Consider the following 22752-nt stretch of genomic DNA (forward strand, 5'->3'; position numbering starts at 1 on the left):
TTAAAACTTAAATTAGTACATGTAAAGAACTGGCACAAACAGATGAAGGTTCACTTTCACGGCAGCAGTAGCATCTGCACAACATACCCCCTTAGCCACTGCCCTCAGCCCTTCCCCCCTCCGAGAGAGGTGGTGCTGCTGGCTGCAGATTTCTTCAGCTCTATTTTCATAGACTGAGTCTCAGCTCGAGGCTCGAATTTGGTCAGATTTCCTGCTCCTGGGGCTGCCACTACTGGCTTTCCTGCTTTCATACCTTTTGACATAGGAATGCGGGTGGGTGTAGGCCGCTGGGATGACCCGTCTTGTCCTGACTGTAAGAGAGAAAATACGTAGATACAAGGGAGATGTTGGTGAGTTTCCTCTGGATATGCCATCAATCTGAACATTAGTGGGACTCTTGCCACACAGGAACACCCACAGATGACCCTTCCCCAGATAAAATAATTGTGAGAAACTTGGAGTTGGTATCTAATCCACTCTGATTATCTCCCCTTCCCTTCTCTTAAAACAACTTTGCTTGAAACTTCCTTCTCTTCTGAAGCACTAACTCACCTCCTCTGCCCTTACTGAAGATGGCGTTAACTCCAGTTTCACAGAGGAAATATAGACCACCAGGCAAAAACTCAGGCAACTTTACTCCTACTGCTCCCTAAATTACCTCTACACTCCCTCCTTTCTTCCATTTCAGATGAAGCTACTCTCTTTTCACCTCCTAAAGACCTCAAAATCTTCACGTTATTGTCGCTGCTGACCACATCCTCCTTTTTAAAGTGCTGTGATTTCTTAGGACAGTCTCATCAATTCACCTCTCATATCTGATGACTCCTTTTCAATCTCTTGCTGGCTCCTTGTTCTCTACTTTGCCTGCCTTCTAAATGTGTCACCATGTTCCATTCTCAGCCTCCTTTTAATGTTTAACATTCACCCTGAGAATTGCCTTAGTTATTACCTCATGTGTTCAAACCCTGGGACCCCTAGGCTTCGATGCCCTCTAGAAATGCAGATCCTTATTCCCAGCTACTCACTGGACATTTCTGATGTTCCCCAGACATCTCAAATATAACATGCCCCAAACATTACTTATCCTCTCTCCTAAACAGCTAGTCCCCCTAAAGTTTCTCATCTTATTCTCCCAGACAGCCAAATCATAAACCCAAGAGCCACACTCTCTACTCAATTTGTCATGAAATAGTTTTGATCATCTTCACTATATCTCTGTCCTCATTTTCACTATCTTAGTTCAAGCCTGCTCCATCATTAAGATAGAGAATTGCAACAGCATCCCTGTCCCTCCAAGTTATCCTTTAAACTGTTTTCCACACACATCTTTCTAAAACACAAACAATATGTTTTTCTCATGATCATTACCCTTTCAGTGGTTCCCTAATATCAATTTCATACTAAGACATGTATATGCCTCCCTTTAATATCCAACCCCAGTTTGCTTCCCTATTTTCTGCCCTTCCATTTTTTGCCCCATGCACAACTGGTAGCAGCACAATGGGATGCTCACAATTCCCCAAGCATGCCAGCCTTTGCACATGCTGTTCTGTCTACATACTCCTTCCCTTTTCCTTCTTGAAAATCCCTCTTTAACTGTGAAACCTCCACTTCTGTGAAGCCTTCTCCGTTGACTCCTGTGTACATATCTCTATCATAGAACCACTAAGTAGGTTCCAAACCTGTCTATTCCACTAAGTCAAGAACTTCTACAGTCTTCCTGGCATCCCAGCACCTAGCCCATGCCTAAAGTATAGTTGACACTCAACAAATGTTGACTAAATAAATGTACAAATGAACTACTCTCACTGTTCAAATTCTAAGAGGAGTATTCCAAACCTTTTGTTGTCCTTGATTTTATGAGATCTGATATACTTAAAATAGGTGGACCATTGAGAACTTAGAAATCTTAGACAGTTGCTTTGAAATGCCACTCATGTGTGAGGTTTAATCAGTAATCAAAAATGTCGATACAGAGGGTAGGGCTACCTTGATCTGACCCTTAAAAATGGTAAGAAAATGTTATGGCAGAAAATGTGCTCTAAGTTACAATGATTTATACCTCAAATATCTTTTTATAAAATGCAGCAGAAAGAAGCAAGACCCTACACAACCAAGCTGTGCTCCACGTTACCTAAAAAGCAGTATTGGATCACCTGAGGACAGTGAATAATTCTGAATCCTATTTGGCTCATGAGGAGCCAACCAGTAAAAGCTTTACTGGCAAAGCAATTAGTAATTCACACTTTGGAGCCTGCCTTGAGTGTATGTTTGTGCATAGAAAATTAAAGTAAATCATACTTTAATTGAAGTATTAAAGGAAAATAAGCCACAGTTTCTGTTTAAATTATGAGCTTCCTGTCTTTCTTAGGAGATTTCAATTTATGCTGTAGAACTTGTTCAGAGTCTAGAAATCATGATTTCTAGTTTATTAGCTTAAGTTAACATCTAAACAGTACAAGCTCTTCTATAATTACATTTGCCAGGTTGCCACCAATAAATGAAGACAATCACTGGAAGTATTTTGAAAAATATAATTTATAATTTATTTATTTATTTACTTTTTTGAGACAGGGTCTCACTCTGTCACCCAGGCTGCAGTGCAGTGGCATGATCCTGGCTCACTGCAACCTCCATCTCCTGGGTTCAAGTGATTCTTGTGCCTCAGCCTCCAGAGTAGCTGGGATTACAGATGTGTGCCACCATGCCCAGCTACTTTTTTTTTTTTTTTTTTTCCCTTTGTATTTTTAGTAGAGAAGATGTTTTGCCCTGTTGGCCAGGCTGGTAGAATTTATTTTTAAGTTCCGGCTTTTGTGCTTTGCACATGCTTTTCAATAATCATTCATTTAGCCTTCCAGCTAGTTTTGTTTGTTTGTTTGTGATGGAGTCTTGCTCTGTCACCCAGGCTGCAGTGCAATGGTGCAATCTCGGCTCACCACAACCTCCGCCTCCCAGGCTCAAGCGATTCTCCTGCCTCAGCCTCCCGAGTAGCTGGGATTACAGGTATCCGCCACCACGCTGGGCTAATTTTTGTATTTTTAGTACAGATGGGGTTTCACCATATTGGCCAGGCTGGTCTTGAACTCCAACCTCAGGTAATCCACCTGCCTCAGCCTCCCAAAGTGCTGAGATTACTGGCATGAGCCACTGCACCCAACCCCAGCTATTTATTAAATAAATATTTATGAAGCACCTGCTCTCTGCAAGATATGATTAAATAAAATACAGTTTTTATACATGTAAATGCACTTCTCTTTTACTTTTAAAAAACTTTTTGATATTAAAATCTTCTCATCTTATTTTGGAATAAAATATGCCTGTGGCCATATATAACCACATATTGAATACTTTAATTTATAGAAACGTAACCTAGGAACAATTTTAATTCTTCTTCCATATAGACCATTTTCCCCGTCTCCGTTTTAAAAACTATCTTAAACATTAAAATCAAATGTTAAACCTTCTGATTACTATATGCTACCATTTCAAAGAGACTACCTTTGCAAGTGTTTTATGGCACTGTCCATAATTTACATGAATAGGCGAAGTTTTCCCTCAAAGTTGGCCTAATTTATTAAACTATTAGGTCACTTTTTACATTCAGTTTTGTGTGGATAGTCCTCTGTGAAGCATCTGGATTCAGGCAGCATGAGAAGCATGTGGCTGGGTTTTACTGCGTGTGCTGGGGTAGTCTCACTACTCACATCTCCCTCCCTCCACGGGCCTGCCCTTTGGAGCCTCTTCTACTCACCACTGACTGGGTTCCTCGAGCAGATGACGTTGTGACTGGTGTTATGGTGATAGTGCTCGTCACCTTGCTCGCACCAGGCCGTGAGGAGAGGTGGTTCCTGGGAGAGCGAAGGACAGTGCCAGTGGAAACCTCCTTTTCGGCTGTCACGTTTACTGGTCGGACAGTAATAACTGGACTGACTCCTTCACCTGAAGTCCCAGGGGACCGTTTAAACTGAGACCCTAAGTGAATGTGAATTTTATTGTCCTCTGTGGTTATGATATTGGCATTGGAGTTGTATTTCCGTACTGGAGTTGGAACAGTCTGTTTTTCTGGGGTGACTTTGAGGATTGTCCGTCCCATGGGCATTTCCTGGGATTCAGGAGAAACTGCAATCTCAGCTGGTGCTGCTGATGTAGACACCGTCATTATCTGAATAGGGGATGTGGGCCTGTCTGCAAACGCACCTCTTCCACTTTCTGGAGTCTTCTCTCTGGAAAATGTAGTAATTGTGACTGGGGACATGGCTCGTTCTGGGCCAAGAGTTGTATCTCCACTTTTTTGTTTTTGAGGCATAACATTTGGTGATGGAATAATGGTTATTCTTGGTTTCTGATTCCCTAAGGTAGGAATGACGGTGGTACTAGAAAAAAATTCTTCAGATGTCGGGCTTGTTATCTCCAAAGTCGCAGTACTGTTCTCGTGGTCTGGTGTCACTCGAATATGCAGGGGCTGGCCCTGCTTTGGTGAAAGGACTACCTCTCCTGGGTGCCCTGGATTGGAATTTGTTCGGGGCCCTTTCTCCTGAGTGATTGAGGGGCCATTTTCCCTCTTTCTCATCCATGGAATCCAAGACTTTCTCATAGTGAGCTCATTTGCTGCTGGAGGATACCTGTCTAGAACAGAGGATCTTTCCATGGGTTTCTTCAATCCCACCTGCCGAAGATTACTCATAATATGATTTTCTTCCTGGAAGGATTTCCGTATGAATACAGCTGGTGTTTCTTCCTCTGTTGCTTCACTGCTGACTGCATCAGTCTGGACTCCAGTTGATGTCACAGGAACATCCACCATTCTTCTTCCATTCACACTGGGCCTAAGAGCTCTGCTGTAGCGCTTGGAAAGCTCCAACTCTTTAGTCAGATTGAGGACCTCCTGCCCCATGTTTTTGTTCTTATTTTCTTCTTCCATAAATCTTTGTTGAAGTACAGAATAATCTACCTGGAGCTGAGAAAGCTGATCTTCTTTGTTCATTAATTCGTGAATCTTCTCTTTAAGAGCTTGTACTTCAGCTTTTAAGTCTCGACTTTTAGCTTCTTCCAACCGAAATCTGTGTCTCAGTTCAGCTTCCTGGCTCACAACCTCACCCTTCTCGATTGCTTTATTCTTGGCAATTTGGTGCTTGATCTCCTCTAGTTGTTGAGAGAGGAAGTTCGCCTTATCCTGCTCAGTTCTAAATTTCTGTTCCAGCTGATCATACTCATCTTCTGTCTTCATCAAATCCCCTTCGACCACTTCCAATTGTTGGAGACGTTTCTTCAGTCTCTCAATTTCAAGTGTTAGTTCCTTAATCTTATTATCATCCGGGCAGGTGAGCTCAGACCCTTTTCGTGACCTTCCTCTTGTTATTTCTCTTTCCACTTCCTCTATACCATCAAGTCTCTTCTTTAGTAAGTCAACACTGCAGCTTAATTCAGAGGATTTTTCTTCTTCACTTTTCAATTTGCCTATCAACTCATCTCTTTCTCTTGTCAAGTTGTATACTTTTTCCTCCATTTCAGATTTTAGTTTTAAAAGCTTCTTACTTTCTTCAATTAGTTTTTCAGTTACATCCATAACTTTTCCTTGTTCCACCTTAAAATTTTTATTGAGTCCATCCACTTTTCTCTCTTCTTGCTTTATTTTTTCCATCATATTTTTCCTTTCATCAACCAGCATCACGGTAAATGACTTCAACTTCGTAAGATCATCTTTTAGGCTTAATTCAGCCTTTTCCAATCTACTTTCAGAACATTCCAATTCTTTAACTCGACTCTTGACCACCTCCAATTCATTTAGCAGGTCTTTGGTTAAGTTCTTTTCTTTCTCCAGATTTAAATGTAGCTGGGTGCACTCAGATTTACTCTTGCTGAATGCCTCTTCCAATTTCTCCAGTTCAGACATTCTCTTCTGTAGCTTCTCAACTTCAAGTTTGAGCTCCTTACTATGGTGTTCTTCCTCTTGCAACTTCTTCCTCAGTTCCCTACACTGGGATTCAGTTTTAGTGATCTCCTCATCTTTACCTTCCATTTCAAGCACACGCTTACGAAGATTTTCCACTTCTGCCATGAGGCTAGAATTTCCACATTCTCCTTTGGCAATTTTATCTCTTAATTCCTGAAGTTCTTCCTCTGCCTTCTGCAGATTTTTGTTGGTCTCTTCTAGCTCCTCGATTCTTTGGGTTAAGCCAACCAGTTTGAGTCTAAGTTGCCTATTGTGAGACTCTTGATTAGCCAGTTTAGCATTCATCTCTTCATGCTCTTGAGAAAACCTTGAAGCCTTGTGTTCAAAGTCTACTTCTAACTTGAGCAATTTCTGTCTGTCTTCTTTGGATTTGGAAGTAATGGCTTTGAGCTTTTCTTCTTCTTCCCTCAGCTTCTGAGTAAGATCCTGTACTTTCTGGCTTTGCAGGCCAAGTTGTTCAATGTGCATTTGTCTTTCATCCACCAGCATGAGTGCAAAGGACTTGAGTTTGACAAGTTCATCTCTTAGTTTATTGAGCCGTTTAGTATTTTCCTTTTCTTTGCGGGCTTGATAAGCCTTTTCTTGTTCAAGGAGCTTTTTTAACCTAGAAAATAAAATATGCCTATATGTTAAAAGAGTAATCAGCAAACAGATTTAAGCATTGATATTAAATAAAAAACAAAATGCTACTACAATAAATCCCTTATCAATTGTTATAATATCAAGGTTTAAAAAATAGCCAAAAATGAAACTAATGTGAAGTCAAAATATTAGTTACCCTTAGGAGTAGTGGCTAGAAGGGGGCATGAGGAGGGCTTTGAGTGTAACTAGTTTCTTTTTTGTAATTTGCATGCTTGCTATACAGGATTGTTTAGCTTATCTTATGAAATTTCAGTAAGCTGAACACTTCTGAGTATCTTTCTGCATGTGTACTATACTTTAATATAGTGGCCATTAAGTAAAACTTAGGTTGTGCAATAATAATGACTATGTCTTCTGTATCCTTAGTGTTAGTATTTACTTTATTCTCAGAGTAACTCTATGAGATATGTATTGCTACTATCATCACCATGAAAAAACATGAGATACAGGGGAATTATGTAAACTGTCACAGATCCCAGAGTCAGTAAGTGGTAGGCCTGGATTTCAAACTTGGCCAGGAAGCCTCCAAAATTCTTGCTCTCCATCTCTACATCATATGATTTCAGGAGATAAATTTACTTTAAATGATAGTAAAGGTTCAGAAAAGAAGCAGCTTTGGGTTTTCTTATTTTAAACCCTTGACATAAACTATGTAACTGTCTCCTGGAAGGGACAAAGTAGGACTGGCTTTCTGATACAAAAGCTGATTTACAAAAATTGATTTTTAGTTCACACCAGAACTGGCACAGGAGTTTTTTATTTAAACATTTTTTTAAATTCAAGAACTAGGTAGGAAGGAAATCTGTATTACTATCAATACGAAAATGTGGCAGCCACAGGAATTATTATGTTTCACATTTGTGAAATACATTTTCTCTATGGTGTTTATGCGTATCTGTAAAAAGTAGGAATATAAACATGCTGAAGTAACTATTTACCATTCTTGGGTTGGTCAGTTAACTTGTACTAATTATAATAGTTTTTTTATTTACCCATAAAAACAATTAAATTTATAATCATATTTGACATGTTATTGTAAGAATGCATTTTAGTAATTAATAGGTTTATAAAGGAAGTAAGTTATAAACAACCAATGGCATGTACTTATTTAAGTATAATAGATTTTATTTTTTCCAGTGTATTTTGCTCCTTTACTATTCTGACTGATTAATTTCATACTTATGACTAGATTAGCTATTAGCAAAGTAAATAGAATTTAATAATCTCACGTTGCATTGTGCAAGAAATATTTGTGTGGTTTTTTAACTTGTCACTGACTGAAAGTTAGTGTATAAGAAATATTTAAACATACATTAGTAAAGCACAACAGAAGCTATGAATAATTAAATACAGTGTGAGATAAGTATTACAGAAATGGCTCTGATCATGTCATTAAGATTTTTTCACAGAATTAACTTTTATAAAGCATGATTGTGTCTTAGCATCTCTAAACTAATGCATAGCCTCCAAAAATCATTATGACTTTATCCCTAAAATAGGAGGAAAATATGATCTTCAAGTCCTACTGATTTGCACAAGTGATACTGTAACAGCATCACTAAATGTGGTCCTTACATGTAGGAAAGAGCATTTTTATTGACCATGTTCTCTCTTTTACTAAAAATTGAAACAACTGAAATAATGTCATAGAACCATAGATTAGGGAAAACTTTTCAGGATATTTTCAACATAAAATGCCATTTTTAAATTCCTTGCCCTTAACTGGACTGTTAGAGATTAATTTATTGAAAACGTCACTGCTTCCAATTCTAAGCTTAACATGTGAAAACTTCTAAAAATATATTTTTAGGAATACTATGCCTCTATACTGTTAGAGGCAGTGGGTTGGAGTGACTACAACATAGGTTTTGGAGTCAGACATAACCAAATCTGAATTCTGACTCTCACTTTCTAACTGTGTAATCTCTGACCAATCACTGAAACTCTCTGATTCTCAATTTTTTCACCAATGGAGGAAAGAGGGAGGGATATTAACCCATTTATGCTGGAGGTTGCAAATTTCTTTGTGTGAAAAATCAGACCTCGGTGATGACCTTGAGCAGCAGGATATAAAAACTCCCACAAGCTTAGCGTTCCAATAATGGAACACTAATACCAACCATATAGAATTGTTCTGAAGATTAATTGAAATAGTAGAAGTAAAGTGACAGATACATAGACTCAATACATGAATGTAATAAAGCATAAAAAGATAAGAATTATAGTATATGCTATTGGCTTCATCTGGAAAGACTGTCAGTGCTTTCTGTGTTTAATCAATAAATATTTTTGTCATTATCCTGTCTTTGATAGTAAAACTTGGGGCACTAATGTTTCAGCCAGAGAAAAGCAGAAGGCATTCCGATCAGTAGGAAATTCCATGAGCTAGACTGTGATCTCGGCAGGAATTTGGCTTCCAGGAAACCACATTTTTCACGTTCTCCTAGCTGTGATTATTTCTGTTTTTCTAATCCCATTAGCTTAGTCTCCCTCCTGTTCTCTTTCACCACATCTTAAACCATGCCCATCTTATAGTTAAAGTGGCTCTAACAGCAATACCAGGCTCATTCTGGTATTACATTTTGTGTGCTCCCAAAACCCAGTTTCCCAGTTGGTACAGCTGAGGGTCAGATCCAGGATCAAGGTAAAGTTGCTCAGCTCATTTTGGAAGGCCTGCCAATAGCCTTCTGTGCAAATAGACCTGCAATCAAACTTCTTACAGGCAAGACGTTGGGGATGGGAATGATGGGACTCAATACCTGACCTCCTTGATAAGTTCATCTCCAGTCAGTCTCTCCTGTTATCTAACATTCCTTGCAAATGCTGTGTCCTCTGCTTAGTATTTCCTCCCTGCTCCTTTTTTTCATTCTGTCACACTCACCTGAATGTTCCTGGCTAGTTTTTCATACTCTAACTTTCACTTCAGTGTCACTTCTTCAAACCCAATTAAGTCAGAACTTCTTATAGACTCCTGAAATATCAATATCCTACAGTCTTTTTTTTTCTTAGAGACAAGGTCTTGTTCTGTCACCCAAGTTGAAGTGCTGTGGCAGGATTATAGTTCACTGCAGCCTCAACCTTTTGTGCTCGAACTATCCTTCGACCTCAGCCTCCCAAATGGCTGGTGGCTGGGATTACAGGCACATAGCACCATGCCTGGCTAAAATTTTTATTTTTTTGTAGAGACAGAGTTGCCCCTATGTCACCTAGGCTGGTCTTGAACTGCTGGGGTCAAGTGATCCTCCTGCCTCAGTCTCCCAAAATGCTGGAATTACAGGAGGGAGCCATCATGCCTGGCCCAGTTTTCTTTTATGACGCTTAATCAACTTATATATTTTTTCTTGTATTTCCTTAGAAGCATTCAGAATGTCAACAAAACACCTGCGACTTTTTTCTTTGCAATTACAGAGCGGTATTCAGTTAACAGAACAATTATTTCATATAAGCTGCATCAGAGACAACTGAAGAAGAAAAAACTACCATCCCCATATATAATTAATTTGTGCTCTGCACCAACAAGAATCTGCTTTAAATCCATGCCAATTTACAACCTCCATACTGTCCCAGGCAAGGTTAGTGGCTATTGAAAATACTACCAGGACAGGACTATCTAAAAACACACTCTGTAGTGTGTTAACTATACAAAAAGAAAAGACACTGTACAGTTTAAAGACAAATCTTACATGCTTTACATTTCAATTTTTTTCTTTAAAAGGAGTGAGTTGTGTATGGGGGATTAAATGCTTTATGGATAAGAAAAAAAAACCGTGCTAGAACCAACTTATTCATCATCTTCTTCTTCCTCATCTTCATCTTCTTCACCTTCTTCCTCCTCTTCATCCTCTTCATCTTCCTCCTCTTCATCCTCTTCATCTTCCTCCTCTTCCTTCTTTTTCTTGCTGTCTTCAGCCTTGACAACTCCTTTTTTGCTGCATCAGGCTTTCCTTTAGCTCGATATGCAGCAATATCCTTTTCGTATTTTTCCTTCAGCTTCGCAGCCTTCTTTTCTTATTTTTTTGTCAGAAAATATATTTATTATTGATAGTGAGTGAAGCAAAGATGTGAGTATTCAGTATAGAGGTTATGCCTTCATATTGATAATAATACAGTCTCTCACTTGTAATCATAAACATTATTCCAGTAGAAGAGGTACATTTTCTCTCCTTTTTGTCTTCTTGCCTGTGTAATCACCATAATAAGTTAAAATGAAACAGCTCTTACATAATCAAAGGAGAAAAGAAAGAAAGAGAAAGCCAGCATGCCATAGCCTAGACAATTCCACCCAGCACTGCTGCCCCAGATCTGTTTTCTGGCTCTCTCCTCACCCGACTCCAATTAATTTAGCCCCCCACCCCATCCTACTTTGTTAGGGTGGAGGTTCACCAAATGATGGGGCTTGCTCTGAAGAAAAACATTTTATGTTCAGTGGAAGTTGAATAGAAAGTACCAAACGGTGGAGAGGGCTGCCCTTCTCTTTTAATCATCATAAGAGGGTTTACTAATACTGAAGTGTATCCTTTAATGACTGATCCCTGATCAAGGCTTTGGCCCTTCAAATTGCTGCTGTTCAAAATGTGAAATGACTCTGCTGAATCCATTCTTGGTGTCTCTCTTTAGTGGTCTTCTCATTAGTGGTCTTCTCTTCAAATGGGTTATTTTCTTACTAGGAAAAAAAAAATGTTCCATCTCTGGAATTAACGTTGATGGTGTTTTGCTCGTTCTGAAAGTTTTTATCCTCCCTTCTCAAGCATGCTCTGTTTGGCATGATTGACACAGTGCATATACTGGGTGGCCAGAGAGGAGCATTTGAGGGTCTGGTGGATGTTCTCACAGTAACGCTGAAGAATTTTGGCCTGCAGATCAGCACAGACTGGATGAGACTCATACCGCTTGAACTTTGCTTCTACCTCTTCAGCAGCTTTCTGATATTGTTCAGTGGTGACTTTGTAGAACTCTGAGCTCCTCTCCTCCAGTCTAGCCAGCTGTTCTTTGTAGAATGCATCCTGCTTCTTTAGCACTCGGTCTTTCTCTTCCAGCTGCCTAGCCAGGTGCTTTGCCTTAGCGCCTTCCTCCTCGTTTGATATCCTCTCCTGAAGGATGGCTCTGGTTAACTGCTCATTGGCAGCAGCCCTCTCTCGGTCCAGCTCTTTGGCTTGCTTTAGTGGTTTCTGATCTTCAGATTCTTTCTCAGCTTGCTCCAATGCCCGCTCCTCAGCTACTCTTCTTTTCAATTCTTCATCAGAAACTGAGGCACCATAAGCACCAGAATACCACTGAGGCTTCGAACCAGATGGAGAGGATTCCTTCATTCGATCAATCACATTTTCCGAAAGCCGGATGCCCTTCACCACGGTGATGTTCTCATTCTCGTCCCCCTCGAAGGTGACCCAGTGGGTGCTGGTGGTCCCACCCATGGCTCTGGGTCCTGCCCCAGCGGAGACCTAGCGCGGAACCAGGAGCATTTCGGGGCCCCCGCGCCCACACGCGCGTGGAAGGGCCTGGATTCTTTTCCCGCACAGCGGGAGCAAGGCCACGACCCCAGAACCGCAGCCTTCTTTTCATAAGGCTGCTTGTCATCTGCAGCAGTGATATTCCACATCTCTCCCAGTTTCTTCCAACATCACCAATGGGCAGGCCAGGATGTTCTCCTTTGATTTTCCGGCGATACTCAAAGCAGAACAAGAAAAAGGCCGAAGGAGAGCTCTTGGGTGCATTGGAGTCCTTGAACTTCTTTTTTTGTGTCCCCTTTAGGAGGGATATAGGTTTTCATTTCTCTTTCATAACGGGCCTTGTCCGCCTTTGCCCCCGTATCTTCAAATTTTCCTTTATCTTTAGCAGGCATGGTCTTCTACCTCTGGACACTTCTTAGAAAACTCTGAGGCCGGCTTGATGGCTCATGCCTGTAATCCCAGCACTTTGGGAGGCCGAGGCGGGCGGATCACAAGGACAGGAGATCAAGACCATCCTGGCTAACACGGTGAAAACCCGTCTCTACTAAAAATACAAAAAATTAGCCGGGCGTGGTGGCAGGCACCTGTAGTCCCAGCTACTCAGGAGGCTGAGGCAGGAGAATGGCGTGAACCCGGGAGGCGGAGCTTGCAGTGAGCCAAGATCAAGATCACACCACTGCACTCCAGCCTGGGCGATAGAGCCAGACTCCATCTCCAAAAAAAAAAAAAAAAAAATTGAGAAGTTGACTGAAGCATCTGGGTGTTTCATCTTATGCTCCTCCAGACAAGTTTGCACAAAAAATGCATATCATGACATTTTGCCTCTCAGCTTCTTAGGATCTCCTTTCCCCATGTTTAGTTATTTTTCCTCAGCAAGGCAGAGTCGCCCAGTGCTCATCTGGCTCTCACTTGCCCAGGCGCTGTCTCTATGGAGCTCAATTACTGCAATGACTATCCCAACTTACAATTTTTTTAATGTCTGCCTACCTCTGTTAATGCAAATTCCATGAGGGTAGCTGTCACGTTTGTCTTGTTTGGCCCCTAGTGTAATGCCTGACACATAGGATGTGCTCAAGAAATATTGACTGAATGTATAAACAAGAGAAAGAATGAAGATACAAACTTGAATTAGAAATATAAATCTGTAGGCTTGGAGCGGTGGCTCAAGCCTGTAATCCCAGCACTTTGGGAGGCTGAGACATGCAGATTGCTTGAGTCCAGGAGTTAAGAAACCAGCCTGGGCAACATGGCAAAACCTCATCTCTACAAAAAAAAAATTAGCTGGGTGTGGGTGGCGTGTGCCTGTAATTCCAGCTACTCAGGAGGCTGAGATAGGAGGATCACTTGAGCCAGGGAGGCAGAGGTTGCAGTGAGCTGAGATCATGTCACTCCACTCCATCCGGGGTGAAAGAAAAAGACCCTATCTCAAAAAAAAGAAAATAAAGAAAAGAAATATATATCTGGAAATTACCTATATAGAAATGCATTAACAAAAGTTCTTTACAATGCTGAGTGAGTATACATTTTTGTTAAACAGATATCACAGTTGTTATTAGGCCAGCAATTTTATATTAATAGTGGCTATTAGATGAGTGTCTCTGTCTAATGAGCAGTGGCCTCCCTTGAAGAATCTGTCCATTTTAGTTGTCAGTCTATTAGAAAAGAAATGTGTCTCTCAACTGATAAACCTCAGATGAGGGAGGGAGCTTTCTCTATATGGACTGAGCAAGACATCCCTTACAATCTGTCTACCTGTATGTAGCACTGGAGGCTGAACAACCTCTATTTAACCTATAAAACAGCTATGGGACTATTAGAACAGGCTGAATTAAGGCTTTTTTTCTCTCATAGGTTTTTGTGTCACTGGTTTGTCTTAGTTCTTCTTTTTCCTCCTCCTCGTTCTCCTCCTCTTCCTCTTCTACTTCCTCCTTCTTCTTCTCCTTCTTCTTCTTCTTCTTCAAGGTGGCATCTTACTATGTTGTTCAGGCTGGTCTCAAACTCCTGACCTCAAGCAATCCTCCCATCTTGGCCTCCGAAAGTGTTGGGATTACAAATGTGAGTCATTGTGCCCAGTCTGTTATAGTTCTTTTTTTTTTTTTTTTTTTTTAAGGAAAGGGATTTTCATACACAGTTGGATCAAAAATCTAATGTTGGAGCAGTACACCCTTGGGTCTATTGGGAAGAACAGTGGTAATTAAGGTGAGGGAACTCCTAGGAGGAAAGAAAATCAGAGGGAAACATGGGGCCATTTTGTCAGCCATCCCACCCTACATAGACATTTTCACAGTGCTAAAAAGCTTGGTAATTGTTAGATTTTTATTTCCATAATGGAGGTGATATTTCCTTAGACATAGAAATGAATGTGATCTCCAAAGTAGAACATATCTAAAGAGAGAAAAAGGACAGGATGGAGAAAAAACTTTGGGAAATGTCCAAAAATGAGAGATAAAAAGAATAAGGAGGACCTATGGAAGGCCTGTGCAGAGAAGGAAGAGGAAAAGGAGATACAGAGAAAGAGGGAGCCATGGAGCAACACAGGAGGACCCAAGGAAGAGGGTTTTGGGAAGGCAGGAACAGGCTTGTGTTTCACTTTATCCACCTCCCCAGTCAATTCAGCATTCTACTTGCAGATGTTTTTTTCTCTTCCCTCCTATTTAGAAATCCTCATTTTACATTAAACAAGCATTCAGCATTCAGAAATATAGCATGTATCTATTCACAAAACATAATGCCTATGGCATATTACATCTCTTTTTTCCCAACAATTTCCTAATAGTTATAATTTTATTTTGCACTTCAAACAACTAAGTTGCTCTACATTACTGGGCACCATTTCCATGTAATTATGCTATTTAAGAAGCAGAATAAGAGATTTAAGTGTTGCTTGTGCCAACTAGTCTTACCACCTCCTCTCCATTCTCTTCTCTGCTCACCTTCCCATTCTTCAACTATGCCTTGATTCTAAACATATTAGCATGAAAAGGAAACAAACCAGAAGACTAAGACTAAAATAATAAATTAGTACCCTGATTCCCATCAGCAGTCACAGGTAGAGCCCTAAGTATCCTAAAATCAAACCTATTCTTGGCAAATTTTAAATTTTCTGCAAGCATTTAGTCCTCTTTAGAGAACAAAGAAAGACAGCTAAATGAATTAATAGAGATTTTAAATTTTTTATTGCCTTTCTTAATAACTATTCTTAAACATATTCTTAATTTCTTATTTCATACCGAATAAAATTAAACTTTTTTTTGAGACAGTCTCACTCTGTCACTCAGGCTGAAGTGCAGTGGTGCCATCTTGGCTCACTGTAACCTCAGCCTCACAAGTTAAAGTGATTCTCTCACCTCAGCCTCCTGAGTAGCTGGGACTACAGGCATGTGCTACCACGCCTGGCTAATTTTTGTATTTTCAGTAGAGACGAGTTTTACCATCTCGGCCAGGATGGTCTAAAACTCCTGACCTCAGATGATCCACCCACCTCGGCCTCCCAAAGTGCTGGGATTACAGACATAAGCCACCATGGCCAGCCAAAATTACACTTTTTAACTTGCAAATTGGTCACTTAGCATGTTCAGAAATTTAATCATTTTCAACTAGAAGACTTTAAAAGTGTGGGCCCAGGTGTTTTTTCTCTCTTTTTTTTTTTTTTTTTTTGCCATTTAGAAAAGTGTTTATTAATGTGATTGTGTGTGTGTGGGGGGGGGTTTTGAGACGGAGTCTGGCTGTGTTGCCCAGGCTGGAGTGCAGTGGCCGGATCTCAGCTCACTGCAAGCTCCGCCTCCCGGGTTCATGCCATTCTCCTGCCTCAGCCTCCCCAGTAGCTGCACTACAGGCGTCCGCCACTACACCCGGCTAATTTTTTTGTATTTTTAGTAGAGATGGGGTTTCACCATATTAGCCAGTATGGTCTCAATCTCCTGACCTCATGATCTGCCTGTCTCGGCCTCCCAATTTGTGATTGTTTTTTACATTTAATTAAATAATGGCAATTGGAATAAAAACCCAGGTAAATGAATGGCATAGTAGTTCCATTATGAGCTTCAAATGTGAATTTAGAATTTAATAGCTCAACTTTATATTCCCAAATGTTCTATGATTTTTGATGGTGCATACATTTGTCAAGATTCATCAAATTGTATAATTAAAATTGGTGAATTTTACTGTATATAAATTATGTCTCAAAAACCAGAAAAAAAAATTTAAAAGGGTTCCGAGGCGTCAGATAAAGGGAGAAAGATTGTAAACAAATATTACTAGCAAGTGACTTAAAATATGATAGAAAACATAAAATTGGTTATTAATCTTAAGGCAGAAAGAGGTGGAAGCACAGGTGGAGAAGATAAAGAGAAGAGAGCTGACATTTCAGGTGGTGTTAGAAGGGCTGACAAGAAAACATTTTCTGGGGAAGTAATGTTTCAGACATTACTTCACACAATTTCTAGTCCTAATATTATTTCAAGAGGCTCTTAAAAGCCCACCCTGCCAGAGCAATCAGTCAAGAAAAAGAAATAAGGGGCATGCAAACCGGTAAAGAAGAAGAGACATGGTTTGGCTCTGTGTCCTCACCCAAATCTCATCTCAAATTATAATCCCCATGTGTCAAGAGAGGGACCTGTTGATAGGTGATTGGATAGGGGTGGTTCCCCCCATGCTGTTCTCATAATAGTGAGGGAGTTTTCATGAGATCTGATGGTTTTAAAAGTGGCAGTTTCCTCTGCACTCTCTTTCCTGCTGCCTTGTGAAGAAGGTACTTAACTTCTCCTTTGCCTTTTACCATGATTATAAGTTTTCGGAGGCTTCCCCAAGCCTGCAGAACTGTGAATAAATTAAACCTCTTTTATTTATAAATCACTCAGTCTTAGGTAGTGTCTTTGTAGCAGTGTGAAAATGGACTAATACAGGAAGTCAAACTGTCAATGTTTGCCAATGATATGACCCTATACCTAGAAAATCGTAAAGACTCGTCCAAAAAGCTTCTAGATCTGATTAATGAATTCAGTAAAGTCTCAGGATATAAAATCACTATACACAAATCAGTAGCACTGCTATATACCAACAATGACCAAACTGAGAATCAAATCAGAACTCAATCCCTTTTATAACAACTGCAAAAATAATAATAATAATAAAGCACTTAGAAATATACCTAACAACAACAACAAAAAGAAATACACCTAACCAAGGAGGTAAAAGATCTCTACAAGGAAAACTACAAAACACTGCTGAAAGAAATCACAGATGGTACAAACAAATGGAAGCACACCCCATGCTCAGGGATGGGTAGAATCAATATTGTGAAAATGACCATACTGCCAAAGGCAACCTACAGATTCAATGCAATTCCCATCAAAATACCATCATCATTCTTCACAAAACTAGAAAAAACAATCGTAAAATTTATATGGAACCAAAAAAGAGCCCATATAGCCAAAGCAAGACTAAGCAAAAAGAACAAATCTGGAGGCATCAATTACCTGATTTCAAACTATGCTAGAAGACCATATTCACCAAAACAGCATGGTACTGGTATAAAAATCAGCACGTAGACCAATGGAACAGAATAGAGAACCTGGAAATAAAGCCAAGTACTTACAGTCAACTGATCTTCGACACGGCGAACAAAAACATAAAGTGGGGAAAGGATACCCTATTCAACAAACAGTGCTAGGATAACTGGCAAGCCACATGTCGAAGAATGAAACTGGATCCTCATTGCACCTTATACAAAAGTCAACTCAAGATGGATCAACGACTTAAATGTAAGACCTGAAACCATAAAACCTCTAGAAGAAACATTGGAAAAACTCTTCTAGACATTGGCTTAGGCAAAGAGTTTATAATCAAGAACCCAACAGCAAATGCAATAAAAACAAAGATAAATAGATGGAACCTAACTAAACTAAAAAGCTTCTGTACAGCAAAAGAAATAATCAGACTGGGCACGGTGGCACACGCCTGTAATCCCAGTACTTTGGGAGGCTGAGGCCGAGGCCAAGGCAGTTGGATCATCTGAGGTCAGGAGTTCGAGACCAGCCCGGGCAACATGGTAAAGCCCTATCTCTACTAAAAATATAAAAATGATCTGGGTTTGGTGGCGCACACCTGTAGCCCCAGCTACTTTGGAAGCTGAGACAGGAGAATTGCTTGAACCCGGGAGGCGGAGGCTGTAGTAAGCTGAGATTGTGCCACTGCACTCTCAAAAAACAAAACAAAACAAAACAAACAGCAGAGTAAACAGACAGCCCACAGAGTGGGAGAAAATATTTGCAAACTATGCATCTGACAAAGGACTAATATCCAGAATTTAAAAGGAACTTAAATCAGCAAATAAATAAATAAATAATCCCATCAAAAAATGGGCAAAGGACATGAATAGACAATTATCAAAAGAAGATATACAAACAGCCAACATTTCCAAACATTTGGGAAAAATGCTCAACATAATTATCAGGAAAATGCAAAATCAAAACCACAATGAGATACCATCTTGCTCCTGCAAGAATAACCATAATTAAAAAATAAAAAAAAATAGATGTTGGCATGGATGTGGTGAAAAGGGATCACATCATGTGTAAACACTTTTTTACACTGCTGGTGGGAATGTAAACTGGTTACAACCACTATGGAAAACATTATGAAGATTCCTTAAAGAACTAAAAGTAGAACCACCGTTTGATCCAGCAATTCCACTATTGGGTATCTACCCAGAGTAAAAGAAGTCACTATATGAAAAAGACACTTGCATATGCATATTTTAGCAGTGTAACTCGCAACTGCAAAAATATGAAACCAGCCTAAATGCCCATCAACCAACGACTGGATAAAGAAAAGTTGAGATACAGATAGATAGATAGATAGATAGATAGATAGATAGATAGATAGACCCACACACCATGAAATACTACTCAGTCATAAAAAGGAACAAAATAATGGCATTCGCAGCAACCTGGATGGAGTTGGAGACCATTATTCTAAGTGAAGTAACTCAGGAATAGAAAAGCAAATATCATACGTTCTCACTTACAAGTGAAATCTAAGCTATGAGGATACAAAGGCATAAGAATGATATAATGGACTTTGGGGACTCGGGGAAGTAGGGTAGGAGGGTAAAAGATAAAAGACTACACACTGGGTTCAGCGTACACTGCTTGGGTGATCGGTGCACCAAAATCTCAGAAATCACCACTAAAGAGCTATCCCTGAAGAACTTATCTCTGAACCAGAAAACATCTGTTCCCCAAAAACTATTGAAATAAAATAAAGTTTAAATAAAGCCCATCCCAACTCCAATATTTGCTAATACCTAATTTTGAAAACATGAAATAAAAGGAAAGGTCTCTTAGGTAGTGTGAGAACTTTATTATTGAATCTTCATTCCCTTTGAGCAAGGCAATACTGTACCATTTTTTAAATAAAGTAAATTATGGTTTAACTTAATCAAGAGAACATGACTAAGAAGAGGCAGTTGGGATTTTGAATCAGATCTGTTTGCACAAACACTGTGCTTTAATAACAATGCTATTGCTCAAATGGATATTGCCTGGACAGCTCAGGTTTGCAAGACTCTGCTTAGGTTAACTTCATCTTGCTTGATTCAGTTTATCTTAGAATTGTCAAGATGCCCCTTGGACTCTATTTTGTCACCCAGAATATCAGCTTATACCTAGCATTGTGTCGATGGCGAGATGACCCCAATTATTAATTAAATAGGCAGGTCAATGCACAGAACCTTTCAAAGCACTCTCCAGATCTCCCTCCTGCTGACATCAATCCATTCAGTGGCGTGGACATTGTCATTCAATTAGCTCTGGGCCCACTGAGCTGTTCATTCTTTATCTTTTCTGAGCTCCCAATCTTCCCCATGAATCTGTTCAAACCACATCTTCCTCAAATCAATCACCTACAACCACTTCTTCCAGATGCTTAGGACTGAAATTTAGAGCCGTCTTGAGTCACATCCCTACATTCAATTCTTCAGCAAATCTTGTCAATTCTACTTTCAAAATATATCCTGAATCCAATTACTTCTCACTTCCTCCATTGCTATCCCCCTGGCGCAAACCACCATCATCTCTTATCTGGATTATTGCAAGAGCCACCTAATCTGACTCCCAGCTTCCACTCTTGTCCACCCACAGTCTGTTCTCTTCCCAGAAGCTGGAATGATCCTAAAAGAGGGTAAATCAGAACATGTCACTCTGCTTGTAAAAGGAAGGAGAAACAGGAAAGTGAACACAGGAAACAGGTAGGGCAGGATCAGTAAGGGTTTTTTGTGTGTGAATATATATACAGATATAGATACACATATATGTGTGTATATATATAAAATATTATACATATAATAATATATAATAAAATATATTATATAATAATATAAAATAAAAAGGTCAATGCACAGAGCCTTTCAAAACACTCTCCAGACCTCCCTCATATATATATATGAGATAAGATACTAGTTTGTTTTTCCTATATAAACATTAAGAGAGATATATTAACATGTTTCTTCTTAATTTAAAACTCTTTGTTTTTCCTTATTATTTATAAATTAATAAATGAAAATATGCCACTATTGGCATAAATAAAGAGGTAACTCTGGAATACCACCATTTTGAAATAATGGATGTAGGTAATGCTCATCACTGTTTCTCAAAAAGAGACAGCCAGACATTGTATACAAACCTCCACCCATGAAAGATTCTTTTAACAAAAAAACCCTGAACCTGAATCAAATCAAGCTCCTATAACCACTAATTACTAGTTTAAAGGAAAGATAGGAGCAAGAAACTGCTACATGACCTCATGATGATGCAATCAGAAAAATCCAAAATGTGGGCAACTATATAGGATAAACAAACTAGTTTCTTCAATCAATAAATTGCAAGATAAAACGGGAGCAGAAAGGGAAACCTATGGATTTTTTAAAAATTTAGAAGACATATCAACCAATTGTAACCTTTTGGATTCTTATTCAAACTACTTTTTTAAATCAGATAATTGGAAAAATTGTATTATTGAGAAATGATTATTAAGTTTTAGGTTAGATAATGGATTATGGCAAGAGTCCTTTATTTTTAGGAGTCCTTATTTTTTAGAAGTACACATTGAAATATTTGTGAATGAAATTATATATCTGAAATTTATATCAAAATAATTCAGGGGAGTGAAAAATAGATGAAACCAGACTGGTCATAGTTAATTAATTGTTAAAGATTAGTGATAGGTACATGGGTGTCCATTATACTATTCTCTTTACGTTGTAAATGTTTGAAATTTTCTGTAATAATGTTTTTGTTTGTTTGTTTGTTTGTTTCTTTTGAGATGGAGTCTCACTCTGTCACCCAGGCTGGAGTGCAGTGACATGATCTTACTGCAACTTCGGCCTCCCGGGTTTAAGCAATTCTCCTGCCTCAACTCCCAAATAGTTGGGATTACAGGCACGCGCCACCATGCCTGGCTAATTTTTGTATTTTTACTAGAGACGGGGTTTCACATGTTTGCCAGGCTGGTCTCAAACTTCTGGCCTCAAGTGAGCCGCCCACCTCAGCCTCCCAAAGTACTGGGATTACAGGCATGAGCCACCGTGCCCAGTTAATAACATTTTTTTTTAAATCTCCTTTGTAATCTTTAGCTCCCCTCTCTCACCTCCAGTCTCAGCTCCTTTGGTCTTTGGTTGTATTTTTACTTTCCTCACAGTGCCATGGAACTTTCACATTTGTCTGTGACTGTGGGTGATTCTCTTATTCCCTTCCATGTTTATGTAATTTAGTTTGTTGGAGACTTTTACTTTTCTTCCTTATTGAAATCCTTCTGATACTTAGTCAAACTTATGCTAGAGAAAGTATTCTCACTCTGTCCTACTCCACAGATACTTGTTAATTTATCTTTCTTCTTATGGTCTAAGGACAAACTGTTTGGGAGAAGGAAATGGGAAGTGAGAATTTTTTTAAAGCTTATCCTGATTACCCATTCTTGTGATAACCACCATCTTTGGAACACTTGTCAATCTGTGCTACTAAATATTTAAGGGGACATTCTGCCTATATTCATTCTTACTTCTCTTCCTTGGAACAAGGTGGTGTAAGATTTCAGGGCTCCTTTTGACCAACATTCTTGACACTCCCACTTTTCAACCACATTTCCAAATTTATCAGCATTAGCTCCAGAGCATCAATTGTCTCTTTGATTCCTTAAGATTTTGTCACTTGTCGGCCGGGCGCGGTGGCTCAAGCCTGTAATCCCAGCACTTTGGGAGGCCGAGACGGGCGGATCACAAGGTCAGGAGATCGAGACCATCCTGGCTAACACGGCGAAACCCCGTCTCTACTAAAAACACAAAAAATTAGCCGGGCGAGGTGGCGGCGCCTGTGGTCCCAGCTACTCGGGAGGCTGAGGCAGGAGAATGGCGGGAACCCGGGAGGCGGAGCTTGCAGTGAGCTGAGATCTGACCACTGCATTCCAGCCTGGGCGACAGAGCGAGACTCCGTCTCAAAAAAAAAAAAAAAAAAAAAAAAAGATTTTGTCACTTGTCCCCATCTTAATCCATCGGACTCTGTTTTGCAACACAAATGTCACCAAAAAGTCATCCTAAGCTTGTTTCTTAGGCAGACCATGTTAATTTCCTTCTCAGAACACTATTTTTGCTTTTCTTCAACTCTCCCCTTGTGTATGCTTCTCTGTCTTCCAAGACAGAGGGCAGGTTAAAAC

The 22752-nt window shown here is 39.7% G+C and overlaps 4 protein-coding genes and 1 pseudogene across 11 annotated transcripts in view; all 5 read right to left on the reverse strand.

Moving 5' to 3' along the window:
- The window catches only part of COL12A1 (collagen type XII alpha 1 chain), a 1021934-nt gene that overhangs the window by 232957 nt on the left and 766225 nt on the right, over nucleotides 1-22752 (reverse strand). The gene's annotated exons all lie outside the window — the stretch shown is intronic.
- The window catches only part of LOC126952142 (cytochrome c oxidase subunit 7A2, mitochondrial), a 1153643-nt gene that overhangs the window by 72403 nt on the left and 1058488 nt on the right, over nucleotides 1-22752 (reverse strand). The window lies entirely within an intron of this gene.
- The window catches only part of FILIP1 (filamin A interacting protein 1), a 200570-nt gene that overhangs the window by 16934 nt on the left and 160884 nt on the right, over nucleotides 1-22752 (reverse strand). For 2 of the 4 annotated variants that reach the window (XM_050786485.1, XM_050786487.1), the window contains 2 exons: nucleotides 3752-6557; nucleotides 88-311 (listed from right to left, as the gene is read on the reverse strand). In XM_050786485.1, the coding sequence (XP_050642442.1) occupies nucleotides 105-311; nucleotides 3752-6557 (3013 nt within the window). In that variant the 3' untranslated portion in view covers nucleotides 88-104. The remainder of the gene's footprint in view (nucleotides 1-87; nucleotides 312-3751; nucleotides 6558-22752) is intronic. The other 2 variants (XM_050786488.1, XM_050786489.1) reach the window with 2 other exon arrangements.
- LOC126952147 (high mobility group protein B1-like) lies at nucleotides 6569-22249 on the reverse strand (annotated as a pseudogene).
- On the reverse strand, nucleotides 11323-12134 carry LOC126952135 (MICOS complex subunit MIC19-like). Its single transcript, XM_050786529.1, has one exon. It carries the CDS (start codon nucleotides 12007-12009, stop codon nucleotides 11326-11328), a length of 684 nt encoding a protein of 227 aa, XP_050642486.1. The 5' UTR covers nucleotides 12010-12134; the 3' UTR covers nucleotides 11323-11325.

Source organism: Macaca thibetana, chromosome 4, assembly GCF_024542745.1.
Source record: "Macaca thibetana thibetana isolate TM-01 chromosome 4, ASM2454274v1, whole genome shotgun sequence".
NCBI lineage: Eukaryota > Metazoa > Chordata > Mammalia > Primates > Cercopithecidae > Macaca > Macaca thibetana.